The sequence below is a fragment of the Scomber japonicus genome, chromosome 7 (genome assembly GCF_027409825.1).
Source record: "Scomber japonicus isolate fScoJap1 chromosome 7, fScoJap1.pri, whole genome shotgun sequence".
Lineage (NCBI taxonomy): Eukaryota > Metazoa > Chordata > Actinopteri > Scombriformes > Scombridae > Scomber > Scomber japonicus.
This window is the reverse complement of record NC_070584.1, coordinates 10,414,517-10,435,951: the sequence shown is the minus strand read 5'-3', so window position 1 is coordinate 10,435,951 and position 21,435 is coordinate 10,414,517. Positions and strand designations below refer to the sequence as shown.

The following is a 21,435-nucleotide window of genomic DNA, read 5'->3' as shown; positions in this document are numbered from 1 at the left end:
TCTATTAATTCTCCTTCATTAGAGAGTCCTCAATCTCTTCCTCATGTCTCCTGATTCATTACATTGAGGGTTTCAAGTTTCTACCTCACACTTGTGGAAGTTATATACTGGACCAGAATTGGCTTCAAACTATATACAAATCATTCTCAAAGGAGCCTCAAATTCAGATTGAAGGTAAGAGAGAGAGAAATACTTTCCACTCCCAGCAGATGAATGTGAGAATAGACTTTTAGTTTCAAACTCTGCACATATACTCATTCTGTATAATGAAGCTCAAACAAGTGAAGGAAATATCAAAGCAGCTGAAAGGTTAGCTGGTGTAGAAAGTAGGTGAGAGATGTAATAAAATAACAGACACTTCATGCCCATCAATCTGCCTTTAATGAGGCACACAAATCATATGTGTACGAACGAGCCATGCACACACAATAGAAATGAAATACACCAAATTAGATTTTATACCCATGCTCACACAAGTCTACTTATGTGGTAAGATTTGATAAAGGAGGCTGTGTTCAGCTGGTTCTTTTACATTATATGTCTCTGACACTTACAGCAACCTCCTTATTGGTTTAAATAATGCTATAGTGCTCACCATTATGTGCTGTTCCCATACACTCAGAGTGGGACAATACTGTTTAATCAAAATTGCATGCATGAGTTATGTTCATGCTCTCTTTTTGTCTTTTCTTTCCACCGATGGAAACAAGTGGTGCTCATTTAGTTTCTTTTCTATTACTACCTGTCGTTTTACAGTCATTCACTGTTATTGTCTTCACACACACAGCTGAACTCAGTTTAAATGATTACACATACGTAATTAATGACACAGTTGTATAATTAATGCAATCATTGAACTAATGGAACAATAAGAAACACATTTTTTGGTCATTATTACAAAATGTTACTTTATCATCTTTACAGTTTTTGTCATATTACATTTTATTGGAGTTCATTTTAAATACTTTGCAGAAATGATGTCAAAATACTATTTTCAAAATTCATAATATATTTATGATGTTATGATTATGATTAATGACTCCTTTATATCTTTTTTATTTATTTCACAATGTCACTTTTCATGACTTTTCGCCCCCTCGCTCCTTTTAACAAGCTCATAACTGCTGTCTATTTTTGCCAATTAACTCCTGTTTACTAAAGCAACAATAATGACAGAGTCATTCTGATTCAACAAACAAGCTGCTGCTGTAATTACGCTCATTACACTGACACAGTAGTTAACCCTTCCTTTCATGTGGCTTAAAAAGACTGTCTGAGCTGTGTACCTTGTCAACTAACTAACTCATCTGGGTTGTAAGGTGGATTAATATGTAGCATCAGATTGTTAACAGCAGCAGTTAAATGCTTAATTAAGTTACTCCAGCAGAACTTTAATATTGTGAGACTGGGCGCATATGATTGGTCAGAGACTGATGACAACTACATGTGAGATGAAGTGAAGTTGTTTGGGGGAGAAAGGCCAATTATGAAGTCAAAACAGTATGTATGAGGGCATTTTGAAATTAATATTCCTTTGAATAAATAAAAATGGATTCTAATAAAGCTGTTATTTTAAGGGGAAAATAGATCAAATACCATAATGAGTTTATTTTTATTTTTTGTAGGTCACACCAATAAAGTGCTATTAAAAAAAAATAATTTATTTGCTTTTCCTACCTCTTTGAGGCCATGACAACATAAAACATGGGTTAGGGTTTTTTTCATTGACTCTAAATGTGATGTTTTACAGACCTCATTTGTTCAAAACCTTTTTTTAAAACATTTTAGAAAAAATGTTCTGTTCTTGTACAAGATGAAAAAAATTAAACTTCAAAAAGGTCTCCAGCAGAATCTCTTATGTCTGCAGTGATTTATGTTATTGTGTCATTTATACACTAGCACAACCTGTATCCATAGCAACCATAACACAATCTGATGGTCTTTTTGTATATCACATACCTCATACAAATGATAAAGATTGCCCAAAAAGTTAAATGGGTTAAACAGATTTTGTTTTTGACCAGATATCATGACACAAAGTGACCTCTATCAAATGGTTGAGCAGACCTACAAAGGGTTAATATAACAATTTTAATACAGTATAATAATGTCTTATTTAATTCTGAACAGTTTGGGGCTACATATATAAGCATACTTGACATTACATTTTTACTCATCATGAGACTGATAGCTGAAGTTAACTTGCCATATTGTAATAGCCATGTGTGATGTTTTGAAAATACTTAGACAGCCTGCCTAATTATATTTTTTATTTATGTTTAACAGAGCAATTGGAGAATTTGCTAGTTGGTTGAGCAATTATGATCTAATAATCTAAGAGGACACAGAAGGAGAAAAGGATGGTAATTCCTCATATCTATCTGAATCATTGAACTGGATGTGATGTAGTTGTAAATATCTGAATCATTGAACTGGACGGTGCTGTACTGTAAACATATGTCTGCTGATAACTGACTCCTCGCTGTTGCCTGCAGCTCAGATCAATTCATCTCAGCCTGAACCACTTCTGCTTTTTGATTGCGGAGTTCAGCCTTTGATCAGGTGCTTGGTGGACAAAGAAGCACCAAGAGAGAAGTTAGCAGAAATCACCCGAGGAAATACCGGAAGTTGTCCTACCTCCAAAATAAAAGTGTTTGCCTTTGACACTGTCTCCCAGAAAACACAAACACACATTCAGGTCATTTTGAAGTGAGAGATTTACACAAGCTTGAATCATTTCAGCTGTCTTTTGTATTATACTTACCTTAAAACCGAAATGTCAGCTTTAAACACCAGGTGTTGCATGAATGTAGTGGGGAAAACTCCCAACTAGCCTATATTGCTTCTTGAATGCGTCCATGCCATTCTTGGTAACACTGGCTACTCTCAAAAATGTTTCAGTAAAACGTTTATTTTGAAAATATGACCGGATGTTGTGCCTGTCTTATATTGTAGTGAGGGTGACAGATGTGGCAAAAGCATCTGTGCGCTCTGGGGTACGCGCACATCCAGCAGTCAGAGAGGAGAGAGCTCCCAGAGAACCTGCAGTTATTAAAATTAAGCTTCAGTTGAAATGTATGTCCCTCCAGATCACTGAAGCTTTGTAAGAGGAAAAATGGAAGATTTGGGGAGAGTGTGTTCATTTAATCACAGGTCTACAGTCATGTTTGACATCTTGGTAAAGTGGAACGGATCGTTTGGGCGCCTAATCGGACTTCATCTGTGTTTCTGTGAGCGAAATGATAAAAGATCTACAATGATTTTGGCAATCAATTAACTATGGGCGCACATATCCTGGAGTCCAACTCCAGCGGCAACTTGACTCCTGCGGTGTTCGGAGCTGGGACTGTCTTCCCGGGCTACCTGGCGGTGATCTTATCGGTCCTCATGGTGACTCTGGTGGTGGTGGTAGTGGCTGGAAACGCGCTGGTTATCATGGCTTTTATTGTGGATAAAACCCTGAGAAACCAAAGCAACTACTTCTTTCTGAACCTTGCTATATCTGATTTTCTCGTGGGTGAGTTTGCTTCCTCTCTTCCTCTTCTCTTTGTTTCTCCACTGTTGTCAATTCTCTTTTGTTTTTCCCTATGAATGGAAAGACACTGAAATGCTGTCTGCACCCGCCGCAAACACATTGTAATTTTCCTTCAGTGTAATTATAGTGTGTCACTAGTATTCATTGGCGAGTTCAGGGTGATCTCACCGTCCTTTTTGGTTCATTCATTCATGCGTTATATTTGCCATGGAGTAGCCTTTTGTATATTTGTAGCATCCCTTCAACATAGATAACAGGTTGCACTTCATTTTTGTAAGGCACTCACAGCCCTTTGATTGAGCTGCTCTTATCAGCAGCATTAGATTAATTACAGCCTTCCCTTAAAGGAAACAATCACTGCTTTTATTTCCAAAATGTCTTTCATTTAACCCACTCCAGGGTGTTTTTGTCACATTTTATAGGTTGGCCTCACTCCTGCACAGGTCTGGAGAGGTGTGAATGTTAATCCTGTAGTATCGGTTGGGGGTTGAATCATCATGAATTGAGTATATGTGTGTGTATGTGTGTGTTTGTGTCTATTCCAGGTGCCTTCTGCATCCCAGTGTATATTCCGTATAACCTGACAGGCCGCTGGATGCTGGGTAAGGGTCTCTGCAAGGTGTGGCTGGTCGTGGACTACCTGCTCTGCACTGCCTCAGTCTTCAACATTGTTCTCATTAGTTATGACCGCTTCCTGTCAGTCACAAGAGCAGTAAGTACAGGCTGTAGAGGTGTTCACTCACACACACACACACACACACACACACACACACACACACACACACACACTCTCTCTCTCTCTCTCTCTCTCACACACACACACACACACACACACACACACAGGTAACTGACACACTACCAGAGTCAATTCTAAAGTGTCACTCCTAGGAGCTGCTTGCTCTGCAGAGAGTCATTTACATTCAAAGCTTTATTCCCCAGTCTGGCTTTAATCTATAAACTATTTCAGCACAGAGCTTGAAACATCAAGGTTATTTTGCTTAGTAAATACTTACACACAAATAAATAACATAACAATACACAAACATTAACATTTGACTCAGGTGTCTATATATGGAAGAATGTAATTCACTATAAAGGCCACTCCACCGATTTCACACGTAAAGGTCAAATACTTAGCTTGGAAGAAGTGGGTGTTTAGGAAGCATGGAGAGTCTAATGAAGGATGCTACTGAGTTGCATTATAAGAACTGTAGGATCCAGTGTTTTTGGAGCTTGGCCCAGACAAGACTCTAAAATCACAGATATCACTGCCTCTGGCTCTTGTGAGTCTGTCAACTTTATGGAGCAGCCCTTTAAACCAGAACAAAAACAACCAGATATTTATAGCCCATTTTAGCTTCATGCAGTGTAAACCCAGATATTTTCTTCATTGTTAGTCATCAATTATAAAAAATCTCTCAGACAACATTCTTGCTGAAACTGAAGTGTTTCCATGTGGGTGATTGTTATGGTCAGACTGTGTTATTTTTAATTTACTACATTTGTTAGACATCACTTTAGCAGGAAATTAATTTTATTTAACTGCTTACTAAGTAGTGTATGGTAATGAGACACTACTCTTTGCTTGTGTCATTAACTTGTTTGATATATATGATCATTTCATTTCAGTGGTTTAGTTTTAAAAAGTATTTTATAATTGAATTTATTTGACTTCAAGAGAGGAGGATAATTATGATTTTGCAATTCAATTTATCAGTGCTTTTGTGATGAGCACTTGAGATTGAAGCCCTTATCACCACCATGAAGTGGCTCTATTTTATCATCATCATTATTATTATTACTTAGAAAAGTGGATTTTTAAAGTTGCTCTAACCAATATCACATTAGCAGCATCAATGTCTCACAGTGAACTATCCGGCTGTTACAATCACAGAGAGACATTTGATGGTTTGAGGCTAATTGAAAGAGAAAAACAACAAAACAGACACTGTGGCAAATAGAGGAGCTCTGCTAAATGATAGAGTTTAGGCTGAGAAGAGGCGAGCTGAAAATTGAGTGAGCGCGAAGGGAATGAGCGATGGGTGCTGACGACGGAGCATGGGATCAGAGAAACCAGATGTCTCTTTCACACTCTTGTGTTACATCGGTAAATGTGGCTCTCCGCCTGACATTCCCCCTCTCCCTTTGGCTTCTGTGACACACTGTGGAACAAGAGCCTCATGAGTGGGTTTTATTTACAGCGTCACTCTGCGGCTCCGTTGCAGCACAATACAAACAGGAGCTCATTTGCACAAACCTCTCAGAGCCGAAAGCAAGTGCGTTTGTCAGCCAGTTCAAATGTGAGCAGCTGTGGTTGTTTGAAATGTTACAAATTGTGTTATTTGTATCAAAGAGTTTCCTTTTCCTCTGTGTGTACATGCACAGTGCATCACTCAAAATGCCTCTTTTTTTGTCACAGGTTAAATACAGAGCGCAGAGAAACATGACCCGCCAGGCTGTGTTCAAGATGGTGGCAGTATGGGTGCTGGCCTTCCTCCTCTATGGCCCCGCCATCATCTTCTGGGAGACGATGGTTGGCGTGAGTGTTGTCCCACCCCACGAGTGCTACGCTGAATTTTATGTCACCTGGTACTTCCTGCTGAGCGCTTCTATCTTTGAGTTCTTCACTCCATTTTTGTCTGTTGCCTACTTCAACCTCAGCATCTACCTGAACATCCATCGCAGGAACAAGAGCGGGAACGCCAGCGTCAAGGACAACGCCAAGAGGGAGAAGAACAGTAAGAAGCACAGAGACGGAGGAGGCTGGTCTGTGTTTTTTGTCAAGACTCGTAAGGTGTCGTCCAGTGAGCCCACTGCTATCTCTGCAGTTATTGAGGACGATGACATCCTGTCCCCGTCCTCCAGCGGGGAACCTAACACCAGTAATACATTCGTGCAGAGGGAGACATTTTCTTGCAATAGAAAGAACTCCAGGTTGTTTCAGCACACGGCCTCCTGCATGGCACCTGGCCACAGAACACAGTGGTCTCGTCTTTCCAGAGACAAAAAGATTGCCAAGTCTTTGGCCATTATTGTCTGCATTTTTGGGATTTGCTGGGCTCCTTACACTCTACTAATGATCATACGTGCTGCCTGCGGCGGTGAATGTGTGGCGAACTACTGGTATGAGATGACATTCTGGCTTCTGTGGTTGAACTCTGCCATCAACCCGTTCTTGTACCCGCTTTGCCACAGCAGCTTTCGAAGGGCTTTCTCAAAGATACTGTGTCCTAAAAGACAATCAGTCCAGCCTCAGATCGAGGCTCAGTCTTGTTAAATGAACTCAATTGTACTTCCATGCTTTGAGGAATGCAGAAACTGTTGTGGGTCAAACACTGTTTAAATCCATTTACTGTTCTTCCATCTTAAAGTTCTCAAAAATAAGACAAATGCTTGCATTAAAGTTAGTCCTCCGAGGATAGCGGCCACATATTTGACAGCAATATGAAGTGTTACAAAATCATGAACAGTGTGTAAGAAAGGGACACTTAAAGACAGGGTGAAGCAAGGGACTCTTAGAGCACTTCTTAAGTGGAGACGATCGACCATGAATAAAGCACCCCTTTTTCAAATGATGCACATCCTTTCAAAATGTGTGTTAACCTTCACAGACAGTCCTTGTAAGTAGGACCCTGAGGAGTGATGTGGTTCAGGTTTACTCACCACTGAGCTCTTTATGCGCTGAAAGCTGTGAAACGATGACTTATGCAGCCAGATAGAAAGTGATTACCATAATTTAGTCCAATATGTTATAAGAGAACAGCAATACCCTAAGTTGTTAAATTATGGCCTGTCTGGATGAAACACAGCGGAGGGAGACAACAGCCTCAGGTTCTTCACCCGCCTGCAGTGATGGGGAAACCTTTGAACTGCTATTTTGTCCAAATTGATGTGAAGAAAGGATTTCATGGTCTTTTTTTTTATTATAAAGTTTCATTAACTCACCTCTCTTGAAACCCTTTCACTCCAGAGTTTCACATAGTTGTTAATGTGAAAAAGTAAAGCCTTTTTATTGGAAAGCCTTTATTAGGAGTAACCTCTTAAAATGAATCGTCTGGTTTTCAAGGGAGTCCTTTTGAATATGTCTTCAAAAAGATACTGCAAATTTAGGCTTCTGGTCATGGAGCGATATATTGTGGAGTCCTCAGAGTTCATAGCACCCGAAAGGAAAAGAATGGCCTGCATTTGTTTACTGACTACTGAGTGTACTTTTTATCTGAAAACTGGTGTAAGGACAGGGGCAATCAGCTGTTATCTGCTGACACTGAATCTACACTTAATTTTAAAAGAGGTGTTTTTGTTGATGCTCTACATGTACAGCACTAGGAAAACATTTTGTACAATATCTATGCCAACTACTGTAGATTGTTGTGTTCTTTAAATGCAGTATGTGTTCAAAGACTTGACTGGTTTCTACCACCCAAACTACTACTTGACTACTTGTGTGTTGGCTATGAATGTGTGTTGGTGTAAGTAGCCAAAGACAGAATAAAAAGAAGACTGTCTACAATTATTTTAGTGTTGGAATTATACATTATTGATAAAATGAGGAGTGGAAAAAGGTATGGACTAAGTCAGGACTTTGGGAAATAAGTATATTTACTTAGGTGAGGAGATTGCTGTGTCCGCACAAGCTAATGTTTAAACTTGAGTGTTAAATCCTGCTCACCCTGGGGCTTTGTGAATCTATTAAGTCACAGAGAGAGGAGAGAAAAAAGAGAGCGACTGTTAAAAAGCCTGTTTACCAGAGTCACAGGCTCACTACTATAGACACACTTGTTTGACATCGGATAATGGTACATTTCTGTCTGAACACATCTTACAGCTAATTCATCAACACATCTTGGTATCTTGTTAAATAGTTTGACACATATCGTAATACTCTGTAAAACAACACATTGTAATTTTTACACCTTGGTTTTTCTTCAGGTTAAACACAACATACGGCATAGCAGTTTATTATTGAGCTTTAGAGGTGGTATATGGATTTTGTTTCAGGCTAGCTTCTTCCCCCCTTTTGTCCAGCATGATCTAACTGGCTTCATTTTTAGCACAACATCATGAGAGTGGTATTAATCTTTCTCATCCAACCCAAGAAAGAGAATAAGCACCCTAACCCTAAACCTAACCCTAACTGTAATTTCTTAAAAGTTTAACTTTGAGTGTTTTGCGAGAGGTTAAAAGTTTTGTATTAGTTTCTGCTTTCTTTGATAAGATGGGGCAAGATAAGACTGACATCCTGTTATGCATGTGAATGACAGATGTGTGTTTATGATGTGTACACCTGTCAAATGGCTGAACTCAGAAGAACTCACAACAAAATATAAAGAAACACTGATGATGAAAAAGTTTGTTTGAAGCAAGCTGTCAAGCTTTTATTACATGATAACAAGCACATGATAAGTGACAGGCATGACAGAACTTTAGGTCTTTGACCTTTATTGCGTATTTCCTGCACAGATGAACTGAAACAAAATATGTCAGTAAAGCATCCGTAGGGATTGAAGGCTGCCAAGAAACATCAGTTTCACTCAGCCCTCTGGGAATAATGAGATACATTTCACTTGAGAGAAAAAACAGACCTTTGGAGATTGTTGAACCATAGTGTAGCAACCAATTCATGTTGCTGAGGAGAAAGTCATACTAACTGAATGATGATGGCCACCACTTTGCCTTCTTCCAGTCAACAAACTCAACAACATCTTATGAGTCAAGTATTCTAATAAATACTCCTACAGAAACAGCGATGAAGCACGCAGTGTGTGTAAACTGTTTAGATGGTGAGTTCACAGGTTCAAGACTCTGCCATTTTTAACACAGGCGCAGATGCAGAAGATCAGTATCTTTCATAGCGTTCAGTGATTTCTTTCAACAGACGACTGTCTATATATAGTCAACAATATCTCAGTTAAGCTTTGAAGAAGATTTTCCATCTTTACTCCTGACTGTGGATACAACAAAACCACATTAAGTGACTTTTGTTTTGAGAAAGTTAGCTGTTCCCTTTCTCCAAACATCACCCAGACTATTTTTCTCATCTTCAGAATGAATACGTGTAGATTTATGTGCTCTATGCAGTGGTATTGCAGTGGTTGTCCCACTGACCCCATTAAATAACTGTGTTTTTATGTGGCGTTTCCTGTAAGTGTGGATTTTGTGCCTGTAAAACCATAGCTGAAAAGTGAAAATGCTTTCCCTAAACAGATGTAACAACCTGACACACATGAGACACAACCATGATGTGTTCCTCTCAAAATCTATCTGAACTGTAATAGGCTTTTGAAAAGAGAAGTGTAAGTGGCTTCTTTATTTATTTATTTTTCCAAAACAGGTGACAAAGTCAATTTGGAGGCATTTCTTAAAAGGTTACCAGAGGATGAGATGAATAGACTGTGGTTTAGGTGACCTGTGCAAAGACGCAGGTGGACATGTGAATAGAAAACAAATTGCTGAGCGCTGATATTGACAGTGTTTCTGTGCGCGGTGGGAGATCTACGAACCAATATTCTCACAGCCTTTCAAAAAGAAAATAGGAAGCGTTTCACATCCGCCTGGTTCACGTTTGATTTGCCTTGGGATACAAATATGGTGACAGTAATATAATTGTTATTGAACCAAATATCTTGTGAGCACAGAACACAGATGAGATCCTCAAAGACTGGAGGGTGAATGCACAGAGCTCTGGCTTTTTTTTAGCAGATGATTGTTCCATAGAGATGTTTCAAAAATGATAAGCTACAGGAAAACAGTCATTTTTAAAAAACAAAGGAAATAGAACCCTTGTGTGTATTTCATTGGAAAAGCATTTGAAAGCAGCCTGCTCCATTGCTCACTCTCTTTACTTTACTTTACTTAAATACAATGCTATATCCACAATTTCAATTGAAGAGCTGTTTTGGAAAGAGCTGGCAGTGCAGTCCAGCTGACAGTAAGTCAAACGCTTAGACTGTTTGTCCAAGAAGACCATGTGTTCAAGAAAATGATTTTAAAAAATAACAATGGTTGCAATCAGTTTGAATAATGCAAGGAGTTGAATTTCCATGTAGTTCAGTACACTCTACTAACCCAGAGACAGCAGGAGTTATGAGCAAAGATGCAGTTGGCAGTTGTTGATGATGCTGTCATCAACTCTTTAACAGGATCCACACAGCAGGGAGTCATGTTTTTTACAGTGATGTAGTCAGTCAGTCCTAGGAATCAGTGAATAAATAGCATCCTGCAGTTCACTGGGAAACAGACCCAAAACATCACAGACTACGCTGACAGACCCAAACATGATCATTACCTGCAGAGAATTGCTCCACAAAACCCTCTACCCACAAGAGGTCAGTCAAACGTGACTTTTTCCTTCATTAATTTCAGCATTGTGCCATATATGTTTCTGTTGAATTGGTCATTTACTGCAGGCTAATTATCTAAGGTAGACCGACAATGTCTTGAATTCTAATGAGTTAAATAATAGTTCATATGTTTCAATTCTATATATTTACAGATACTGTTATGTTAAAGATTTCCAGCCATGTGCTCATCTGCTGATATTAATGAAGTGTTGTCATGGGAGAATGGTTTCAGACAGGAAACATTTCACTATACTGTCTCACAGTAAAGTGACACTGGTGGGCAGTTTTTTAAGGAAACATCTGGTAAAGATCATGAAGCTCACTTGTCATTATATAACCACTTACAACAAATAATGAATAACTATAATAATTATTTTAAAACAATACTAACAGTTTACAGCCATGGTAGCAGCCCTTGTGAGGCTGTACTCAGGCACAGTCCTGCTTTGAGCTACATGATAACATTGAAATGGTAGCAAATTAAATCATCTCATGTGCAGAGCCAAATTGATCTACTTACAAGTATAGTGTTTGTATCCAAAGCCTGACATATTTGATCCCTCTGTGCTGCAGATGTCCTTTGTCCAAAAAACATGTAAAAACACATTAATGAACCACATCACTGCACTGGGTGACATGCTCCATCACCCAGAAGATTATATTCAGGTTCATGTTTGTAGAAATTGACATTAATAACAGCAATCAGGTTTTCATCTTCTGGAGAATATAGAATTCTGTGCTAAGCATCACAACCTACAACTTGATGTGACTCATTGATGTGTTTTGAATTCATTATTTGGGCTGCAACAGAGGTGTGCCACATCTAGGAATAAGATATTTCAGGCTTGGATACAAACAGAATACTTCCATTCAATAGCTGTTGTGATATTTCACTCAAACCACAATAAAACTTTCATGATACTGATACTTCTTGAAAGATGGTTTGTCAATCTGGACCAAAGTGGTCCAAGCTGCTAGAATGGCTTAAAATCAGCATTCATACTAACGACTGTGAACTATTGCATAGGCATTTTCTAACTTAAAGTTATGCTAGTTTATGTTGATTGAATGTTTCGCTCTTTAAACTACTTGATATATTGTTTTTATATTACCATTCATTGACCTTTTCTGGTTATTAATTTCTTTTCATATTGCCTGTCTTTGGCAGGATAAAACATTATCAAGAGAAGAATTAATGCAAATTAAAGCTTTCAGTGGACCACCTTTTGGCAGAATAGATGATTACTAGATGTACCTGACAAGAAATCTTTTTAATTAATCAGTATTGCTTGTTTTTTGTTCCAACAACTGGCTGAAATGAAGGGTGCGAAGCCTTGAAAGATGCAAGACAAAATGATTAAAGGTTGATCAGAATACCTGGATTAAAAATAAAAATGACATGCATTTAGTCACAAAATGTTCCTTTTCAGCAGCATCCAGATTACATTGCATTCACACCTACTGTATAGCAGCTGCATCGCTTGGGTGGTTTCAGTGAGGGGAGGAGATTTTTTTTTTAATCAACTAACAATTTAAAATGTCTCCTGGCTGCTGCATCAGGAATTTGCTACATGTTAGCTTACAAAAAGGTTTTCTAAAGGTTATTAGGTTGTACCTCAATTCACCAAGCCAATACCATCTCCAGAAACTAGATCTCACAAATGAGTCTTTCCACCTCTGTCATCTCTATCAGAGTTTGCAACATCTGGGATTTTGCACTTCATTGAAAGTCATTTTTCCACTCAGAAGACAATTTACAGGGGCAATGGGCAACGGGCAATCCTCTAATGTAATACTCATAATGCTCTCTGTTTCACAAAGATCCCACCATCAAATTTAACTGTCCAGGCATTCAGATACATGAATAATAAAATAATGAGTATAGTCAGGTTGCCAGGCAGGGGATTTGACAAACAAAGCATGACACTATAATATCATGTGTGATTTCTATAGTATTAATAATGCATTTCCTCCCAGTTTTCCCATTCAAGACCAAAGATAACATTGTGTAGAGGAGAGCTGTAACACAAAGTATGATGTTCTGTGCTGCTGATTTGCTTCATGCAGTTTTTTTAATTCAATCAAAAACCTGCAGAGTTGACATCTTGATCTGACCACCTGATTATATTTTTTTTATAGGTATAGATCGTGTGTCAGCCTTTTGTTCCACTCGATCACAGTCTGAGCTGTACTGTACGTCTGCTGCTGAGGTGATCCTGTAATACTTGCAGTTTGTAGTTTGTAGTTTATTACTTTATCATGTTTAATCTATGTGCAGATACAGAGTGACCAGAAGAGGTTAGTAATATTAAAATACTGGACGTTGAATTGATTTAATGATCTTTTGATTGTTTTTATCATGCTGTGGTGTAATTTCAACTTCAACTTCAACTTCAACTTTATTTATACAGTATAGCACTTTAAAACAACCACAGCTGAAACAAAGTGCTGTACATGAATAGATAAAACAATACAGGAACATAAAACAATTAACAGGAAATAAATACTAAGATAATTGTTTATTATTTTTAAAACAAATTAAAAGCCAAGGAATAAAAATGGGTTTTAAGACGAGTTTTAAAAGTGGACAGTGAGGACGCTTGTCTAATATTTAAAGGAAGCTCATTCCATAGTTTAGGAGCAGCAAAAAAAAGAAAAAGCAAAATTTGACTCTTTAAATATGCATGCAATACAGAGATTATTGTTTGATTGCACAACTGATTAAAGTCAAAGGCCGACTAAGCTATGACAAACATTACAGTTAGATATCACAACCAGTGTTGGAATAATTATATTATTGTGTTTCCGAATATCTATCATAAATTGAACATGTATATCTATTATCTATAAGCAAAAACAAAAGCATCCAACTATCCCTCACAGAAATGATGAGTGTGATTTTAAATAATAGTAATAAAAGTGTCACGCAGAGTGTCTTCAAAGCCTTCCTGTACAGAAATGAAGAAAGCACTCAGGAACTTCAGGAGCAGCGTGGTATTTTTCGTGGCCTCAATTAACCACTCAGGTGTCACTTGTCACTCACTGATGGTGTCATGATAAAAAAATGTTCCATTTGAAGCCTGATTACTTTTGACCTTGTTTTGTATGTTAATTCAGCACGCTGAGGTTAGCAGCCTGAAAAGGAATAACAACAAAAACAACAACAAAAACAACATAGCTCCTCCAGATGAGTATACAGAAAAGCAATTTGCCTAGCATGAATACACAAATGCCATCTAGGGGGATGACACGCACAATTGCCCCCCTACCTGCCATCTGTCCTGAGAATTCATACACAGGTTGAGGATGCTCTGCTCTGACTGTGGAGCATGTCATTCTCACACGCATCGGGACCTCTGCTGTCTTCTGATTGTCAGGTTTCATATTCAGATTTCATGCTCACCTGAACGTAAATAACACACATTTCATTTTGCACAGCACGCTGTCTTTTTGTTTTGTTGAATTATTACCTTATCGTTCTTCTGTGTGTTTCTAAATTGGCAACTAAGTCAGCTCATGACAATTTCTCCATGAATACAGCCATTTAGATCAGACTAAAAGGGGCAATTTATTTAAGTTATTTGGCTTTCATTTACTTTTTTAAAGGGCCTATGATTAAGATTTTTATATTAACAACAGATTGCATGACTAGTTATATGTGAAAGACTTTGTTTGTAGTGATAAACCCACTGAAATGTATTACTTACTGTTTTTATGCGCCTATAAACCCTATGACACTCCCTGCTCAGCACCAAACAGCAGACAGACACTGCCCATCATTCTAATCCCCAATAGTTCAACAAATGTCCCATTGAACTGACCGACGGGACGTTATCCCCAGTTGGGGTTAGGGTTTGCATGTCATGGGCCTTCAGAGCAGTGGGATTTTGTTTTCAGGATAATGGGCCATTGGATAAATTGGCTTTGGGTCCAATAGGAAGTTTTTCATACTATTAGGGTTTCAGAATAATGAGCCGTGGACCCAATGGCATGGCACTGTTAGAAATTAGCTGGTGAACATAGCGGAGCCTTTAGTAACAAAAAAAGCAAGATCTTTTCTTCAGAAGTTGTCTGACATCAGTTTAAAAAAAGAAAAAAGAAAGAGGGAATATTGAAGAGGAATATTTACAATATTCAACAAGTAGCTGGAAACACATCTCTAACATTAATGCTCATGTTGCTCTGTGTCTGTTCTCATCAGATTATGAAAACATTTTATAACTGAAGCAATAAAGGGAGAAGGATCATTTCTCATTTCATAGTGACACATTTTTTTATACCCCCCCGAGTTCGAGATGGGTCATCAAACATATGAAAAATATTCTACAGGAAGAGAAAAGACAGATTTTGATATTAAAAAAGTACTCCAAAAGTTTTTATGGCACATATTTGGCATATAGAATAAACACAGGAACACATGATTAGATTTGGGAAAATGTCTCAAAACAAACACAATAAAGGACATGTTTGTTGTGTTCCAGTCAGCTGAGAGACTCTCAGCCTGAAGTGCTCCTCTTTGTGTGTTGTGAATCATTACAAATTGTGGACTTGAACTTATTGACTGTTTTGTGAGTGTTTGCCACTAAACACAGACCTTGTCTTTGACATTATGAGGCTGCAGTCTCTTCACATCAGCCAGGAACTGACAGTACAGGCTAGATGTTTTTGGAACAAAGTCATGTGTGGCTTTGTGGTCCATAGATTGAGAAAGACTCAGTTAGAGCAGGTGTATATAATGGACACATAGGGAGTTCCAGCTCTTCTCCTGCCCTCTGTGAAATACTGACAGACATACATTTTGTGCATGTTGCTCCACATTGCAGCAGCATTTACATCAGCCCACAGAAACCCTTTATCCCCCGGGCACACAGTTACCTGTACTTTCACACATATGCTCACTGAATCCAGACATTTCACACATAATCTGCAGGAACTTCATGTCTGGTAGAATTTAATAATGTTTAACACGACCAACAGTGGTTTGGCCGCTGACAGCTACTGACAGCCTTGACACAAAAAACACCCTGTGCTCTCTCAGTGTTAAAAAAACAGAAAGGTATCAAGTCTAGAACAACACCCACAGGAGTGTTACACATGTCTTAAATCTAAGCACCCATAAGAAGTTTTCCTGTGTCTTAATATGAGGTGACATAGGAAGCATAGCACGTTTAACACACGGCAGGGCCTGCAGTGATCCAGCAAGTCTCTGCCTGGAGTTATGTGTTGTGATTGAGATGAAGGAACCAGCTGAGCATGTGGATGCTTCCCCTGAACACCTAACGCAAGCTTGATTGTAGGAGTCCCAAAGCAGGTAGTCTTTAAAAGAGTAAGATGTCAAAAAATAACCATCTACAATAGCATGAAGAAGAAAACCACAATCCCTCAAGGGGCTGTATTGATTCCAGAGCCAGCCTGGTGAGACTTAAATGTTCTGCTCGGCTATGTGGGCAAACATTTTATCAGTAGAGAGCACATTGCAGTATCGATGGGTGTTTATCCCACACATTCTGGCACAAACAACATCAGACCAAGAATTTAAAATGATTATATGTCTCTCATTACCCATGATTTATGTTGGCTTGACAGTGTATTAAATCAGTGTTATTGTCCAGGCTTGGGAATCTATTATATGTTTGGCCTTTTCCTATTTTCAGAAGATTGGTCTGTGATAATGTCAACATTGTCCAGCTCACAGAGAAGCACATTTTTCCCATTCTGGCTTTGAAGATCTGTATCTCAGTCTGTGATTACCAATTATGTGATATGAACTACATATTACTCCATGATATGACTACATGGTGTATGAACTACACAGTCTCACTCCAGAATATCCATCTGTAGGTGCTTTAACACCAAAAACATGCAGCATAGCACAAATACATATGAGACTATTATAAAAAAGATTTAAAATATGATGTAATTGCTGAGGAGGCCTTGTTCATAAATCCTTAAATAACCAGCTTACACACAGTTTATTGTCATTTCACTGTCAGATTAAATCAGAGGAATCCAAATATTTACCAAATCATATGAAGAGAAAAGATATCTTTCTCTTCATACAGTATGATTTGGTAAATATTTATTTCAAGGTTTAAAGAATAACTGAACAAAATCAGAAATCCTTTTGCTTTCTGTGATGTGTATTACAAGCCAGCACATCTACAAACTTTTTCAGTGACTCTATCTGTGTCGGATAAGTTGCCACGTGGAGGGACACCTGACTTTTCTTTAACTGTGACACACTGTTCCTGCAAATGCTTTGTAGCTCCATCCGTCTCCACCATAACTTGTAATTCGGCACACAGTGAGTGATATTCCTAGGCAGCACAGAGATTCAAAAGGTTACTGCTGTCTGTGCTTATAATCAATCAAAATGCCTCCTATTTTAAAGTGAATTTGCTGAACAAAGTACTACTGTTACACAAAGACAAGTGGCTGTGTCATCACTAAATTGGTTTATTACTCAGCAGAAACATCAGACAAGATGATTTGCTTGGCGGCTTTGATCAAATCAAAGCTGATCAAAGTGCAAGCAATCAGTCTTTTCATATCCTCCTGCAGTCTCTGCCATCTTGTCTCAGGAGATCTACACATGCACACACACAAATCATGACCATGGTCACTTTTGAGGACATTACTTATATTCATTTTCTGGAGACTTACCTTAATCCTATCCATCAACACACACACACACACACACACACACACACAATATACAATATCAGCCATATTATAGACCAATTAGTAAAATTAATTACCCTCAGATGAATCTATTATGGAAATAATTACAATAATATCTGCTTAGTGTGTTTAATAGGGGGAAAAAGTGATTTGAAAACCTTTTTATAAAACATATGTATGGCTCCGTCTAAATGATTGACTTCTCGTTAAGAAAATATAATTTCAGGTGTCATTCACCTGGTATGTAATTTCAAGACTCATGAGGCTTTTATCACCTATAATACTTGTCAAGAAAAGGTTGCGAGACTCTTTTCTAAATCACCAGCAGATCATTTACACACAGGCTTCACCTCTGCGCCATCTCTCCAGCTCAGTATTAAAGGAGTCAGCCATTGTGAGTGATTTTTATTATGTAACAAATGTAACTATTCAAAGCTGGAATTAATTATGTCAAACACTAAACTCAAATGCATGTGCACGTCTCCACGGGGGGAACCCACTCACATTAATCAGCACACACTCCATCAACACACATATTACAGCTAGGCGTCAGACATGAGAGTTTAATTAGCTCTGCTCAGGAGAGGTGTCTGCCTTGAAAACTACCCAGTAGATTTCAGTGACATTCCCTGGAAGATTAGCACAGAGTCCAATAGCTAAATAGCTGTTGGAGTGGACAGCGCCACCATGTGGTCATTAATTAAACACATTATTAGTAACGACCACACATGTCTATGTAACCTGATGTGGCAGATAGTTTGTTAAACAGAACCATCTGAGAAGGTGGAAGGTTATCCATGGAAAGTGTTGGTGATTGAATAAACCATCTGTCTGTCACCTTCCGTCACTTTCTCTTGCAAGGCTGTTGGATAACTTGAAGATGGATGGATTCTTGCATGATCTCATGATCTTGTAGGTGTCTTGCAAGGTGAATATTTACGTATTTGCTGCACAGATTTGTACCTCTTTTGAATTGTTTTGCAAAGTCTTTCCAGCAGTTCCATCTAATCTTCACCAAATTTGGTATCTAAATGTTTTTGTTCTTTTTTTTAATTTTTCGTCTGCTTGCCAAATTCACATGGGCATGGACTCTTTGGGATACAACGCCATAATTCTTGAATGCATTGCACAACTATAACGACCTTAAGTAGACATCTATTCATCTGTGTACAAAGCCAAGTTCAGGTTAAAACCAGCATCAGTGTCTATCTTCATATAAAGTATATTTGACACAGATCCAAATGCACATTAAAAACATCTTGACATTCTCTTAATTGAAATGACAAATTTAGAGAGATTTTGCAGCCTTGTTGAGGCCTTTCATTCTCTAAGGGCTTTTAGTTTAATAATGTGCAGCACATTAGCTTTTATCTGTGAATGTTCTAATTTCTTGCCTCTTTTTTTGCATCACCCATATTCTACCTGCCCATCAGAAGTGAAATACTGGTGAGCTATATTAACAGAGCCCATTCAGTCAGGATTTGTGACAGGAGTGCGTTGAAAAATATAATAGATCAAGAAAGCAAGTGGTACCTCTCTCTATAGTAATAAGGTTTTTCCAGCAGACTCAACCCCCGCTTTCTATTCTCAAGAAGATCCTTTAAGTCTCTAATATCACAGCTGTTATCCAGCTCCAGTGAATTTCTGCAAGCCCTCACACATATGGAAATGTCTGCATTTTTAGTTTATTCATACTGCTACGGTACTACATAAAAAAGGCCACTAGACACTTTATACATTTTACTGTACAAAATGTGTGCTGTTAGGATGCAGTAAACAACCCGAAAAGTATATCTGAGTTGTCTGAGTTAATTGTCAATTCAACTTTATGATTGTTTGTGTTGGTTTTGGTTTGTGTTGCTCCTCAATAAGAACACAAATGACTGTATTCCATTTTCAGGCGTTACTGTACCCTAGATCCCTGGTAGTGTATATACTGGTACCTAAATGAACAGTCATCATTAATCTTAGTGTTTACGCCTATGCTTTTCTACCATGTGAATGTAAACTTCTTTTTTATTACAATGTTTGAAATCTACTCTTTGTGCTCCATGTTAACATCTCATTACAAACACTACACATACCAGCATACTTAAAAAAGTGGAGTAGCTGTAGATGGTGCTAATACCTATTAAGAGTGTGTGGGTGGCAAGCAGGCATGATTAATTGGGCTTTTACCTTCACTGTTGGACTTTATGATGAGAAATGAAAAGAGGGGAGTTGGTAGATTTCACACTGCAGAATAGGAAAATGAATCTTACCACCACTCAAACATTAGTCAGAAATGCCAATAGTGTCAGTATGCATAGCACATTGACACTTCTACAGTTTCCCATAGCCTCTGTCCCTGTCAGAAGAAAGTAATGAGACCCAGTCATTGATCTGGATTTATGTCATCAAAAGATAATATCACTACACAATATAATGGGTCAAAATCACATGTCCATGGCAGCATTTCCATTCCCTTATGGAAAATGCCTCATTCTCTGCATCCTATCATCATTTGTTTTGTATTTTCCATAATATTGGACTGTTCCTTTCAGTTAGTGTATCTAAGTGTACTGTACATCCCAATACCCTTAAACTGCATTCAAGTTTCCCTCATGTGCTGGTGGATCAGCTGTCAGTCAGCTGTCAGTCAGCTGTAGCAACTTTTGATGGATTTTGTGTCTGCACAGTGCACACACGCGCACTGTACTAATACTATTAAAGGTGCACAGTTATCACTGACAGAGCAGCTGTGTTTTCTTTATTACCAGTTTGAACACCTGCACATGAATAAAAACCTGCACTCTGTATTTATACTGTGTACTGTGTCCTGCTCAGAAGCACAGGAACCATTTCTACTGGCAGAATGCATTTATATTATTTATCAGTTATTTACAGATGCATTTACTAATACTGTAATTGTGATTTTTTTATAAACCAAGTTACCATAAAATTATAGTAATTCACTATTTGATAACCCAGAATATGATATCCATATTAACTGTTAACTAAGGAAATAACAGACCATGAAAAGAAAAGAAATGAAGAAAGTTGTTTATAATTATTTTGTTGTTCTGACAGAATTGACATATTTTGAACTAGATGGTTAATCAGAAAACAAATAAAATATAGGGAGTGATACACTAGAGTTGGATCTGTAATATGTCTCCACCAAACTGATCTGAAAGGTGAAGCCAATTTAGAAGTGACTTAAACCTGCATTCTCTCTAATGGCCAACAGGGGGCAACTCCACTGGCTCCAAGAAGGGTTAGGATTATGGCAATTTCTCACTTCCTAATGACCTCAGATCAGGCCCATCAGCTGCAGTGTCCAATTACTACCTGATATCCAAAAAAGGATACGTGTTGGCCAGTAAAATATTTTTGTGAAGGCTGCTCTTGTGTATCCTCGCTCATGACTCCTTGCTCCTCGATCTTCACTCCTCAGAGCTGGAGGAAGAGCCTTGAGAACATGGATTCATAAAGAGAACTGGATAAAGCTTTTGGAGGTGGGGCTTTGTTCATTCCTATGAAAGTTGCTCGGTGATGCACAAAGGCAAAAAAATTCAGCTTGTGGGTAAAAAGATTACTCAGATCTTCCAGGATTGTGCAACCAATAGAGCAGGGGTACCACATAAAAAAATAAAAAACGTGTGTGTCATGTGGCTCTTCTAGACCTTGTAAATCTTATTGGATATTCTGATAGTGAAACAAGTAATTTTGTTGTGTGATGCTAAAAACGAAAAATCTGCTGATTTACAGACATCTCTTTCACAATGTAAGGCGATATATGCATCATATGACAGACAAAGAAGTTGTTAATACCCAGTTTGGCCACTTTGACACTGTTTGAGATGGCCCGACGGAACGATTTCTGGGTCAAGCAAGGAT

At 38.2% G+C, this 21,435-nt stretch overlaps 1 protein-coding gene across 1 annotated transcript; it reads left to right on the top strand.

The window, feature by feature from the left end:
* Positions 1–3,252: 3,252 nt before the first annotated feature.
* LOC128361752 (histamine H3 receptor) lies at positions 3,253–6,812 on the top strand. Its single transcript, XM_053322304.1, has 3 exons — positions 3,253–3,517; positions 4,081–4,247; positions 5,955–6,812. The coding sequence occupies exons 1-3, from the start codon at positions 3,280–3,282 to the stop codon at positions 6,810–6,812; spliced, it is 1,263 nt and encodes a 420-aa protein (XP_053178279.1). The 5' UTR covers positions 3,253–3,279.
* The last annotated feature ends 14,623 nt before the right edge of the window (positions 6,813–21,435 follow it).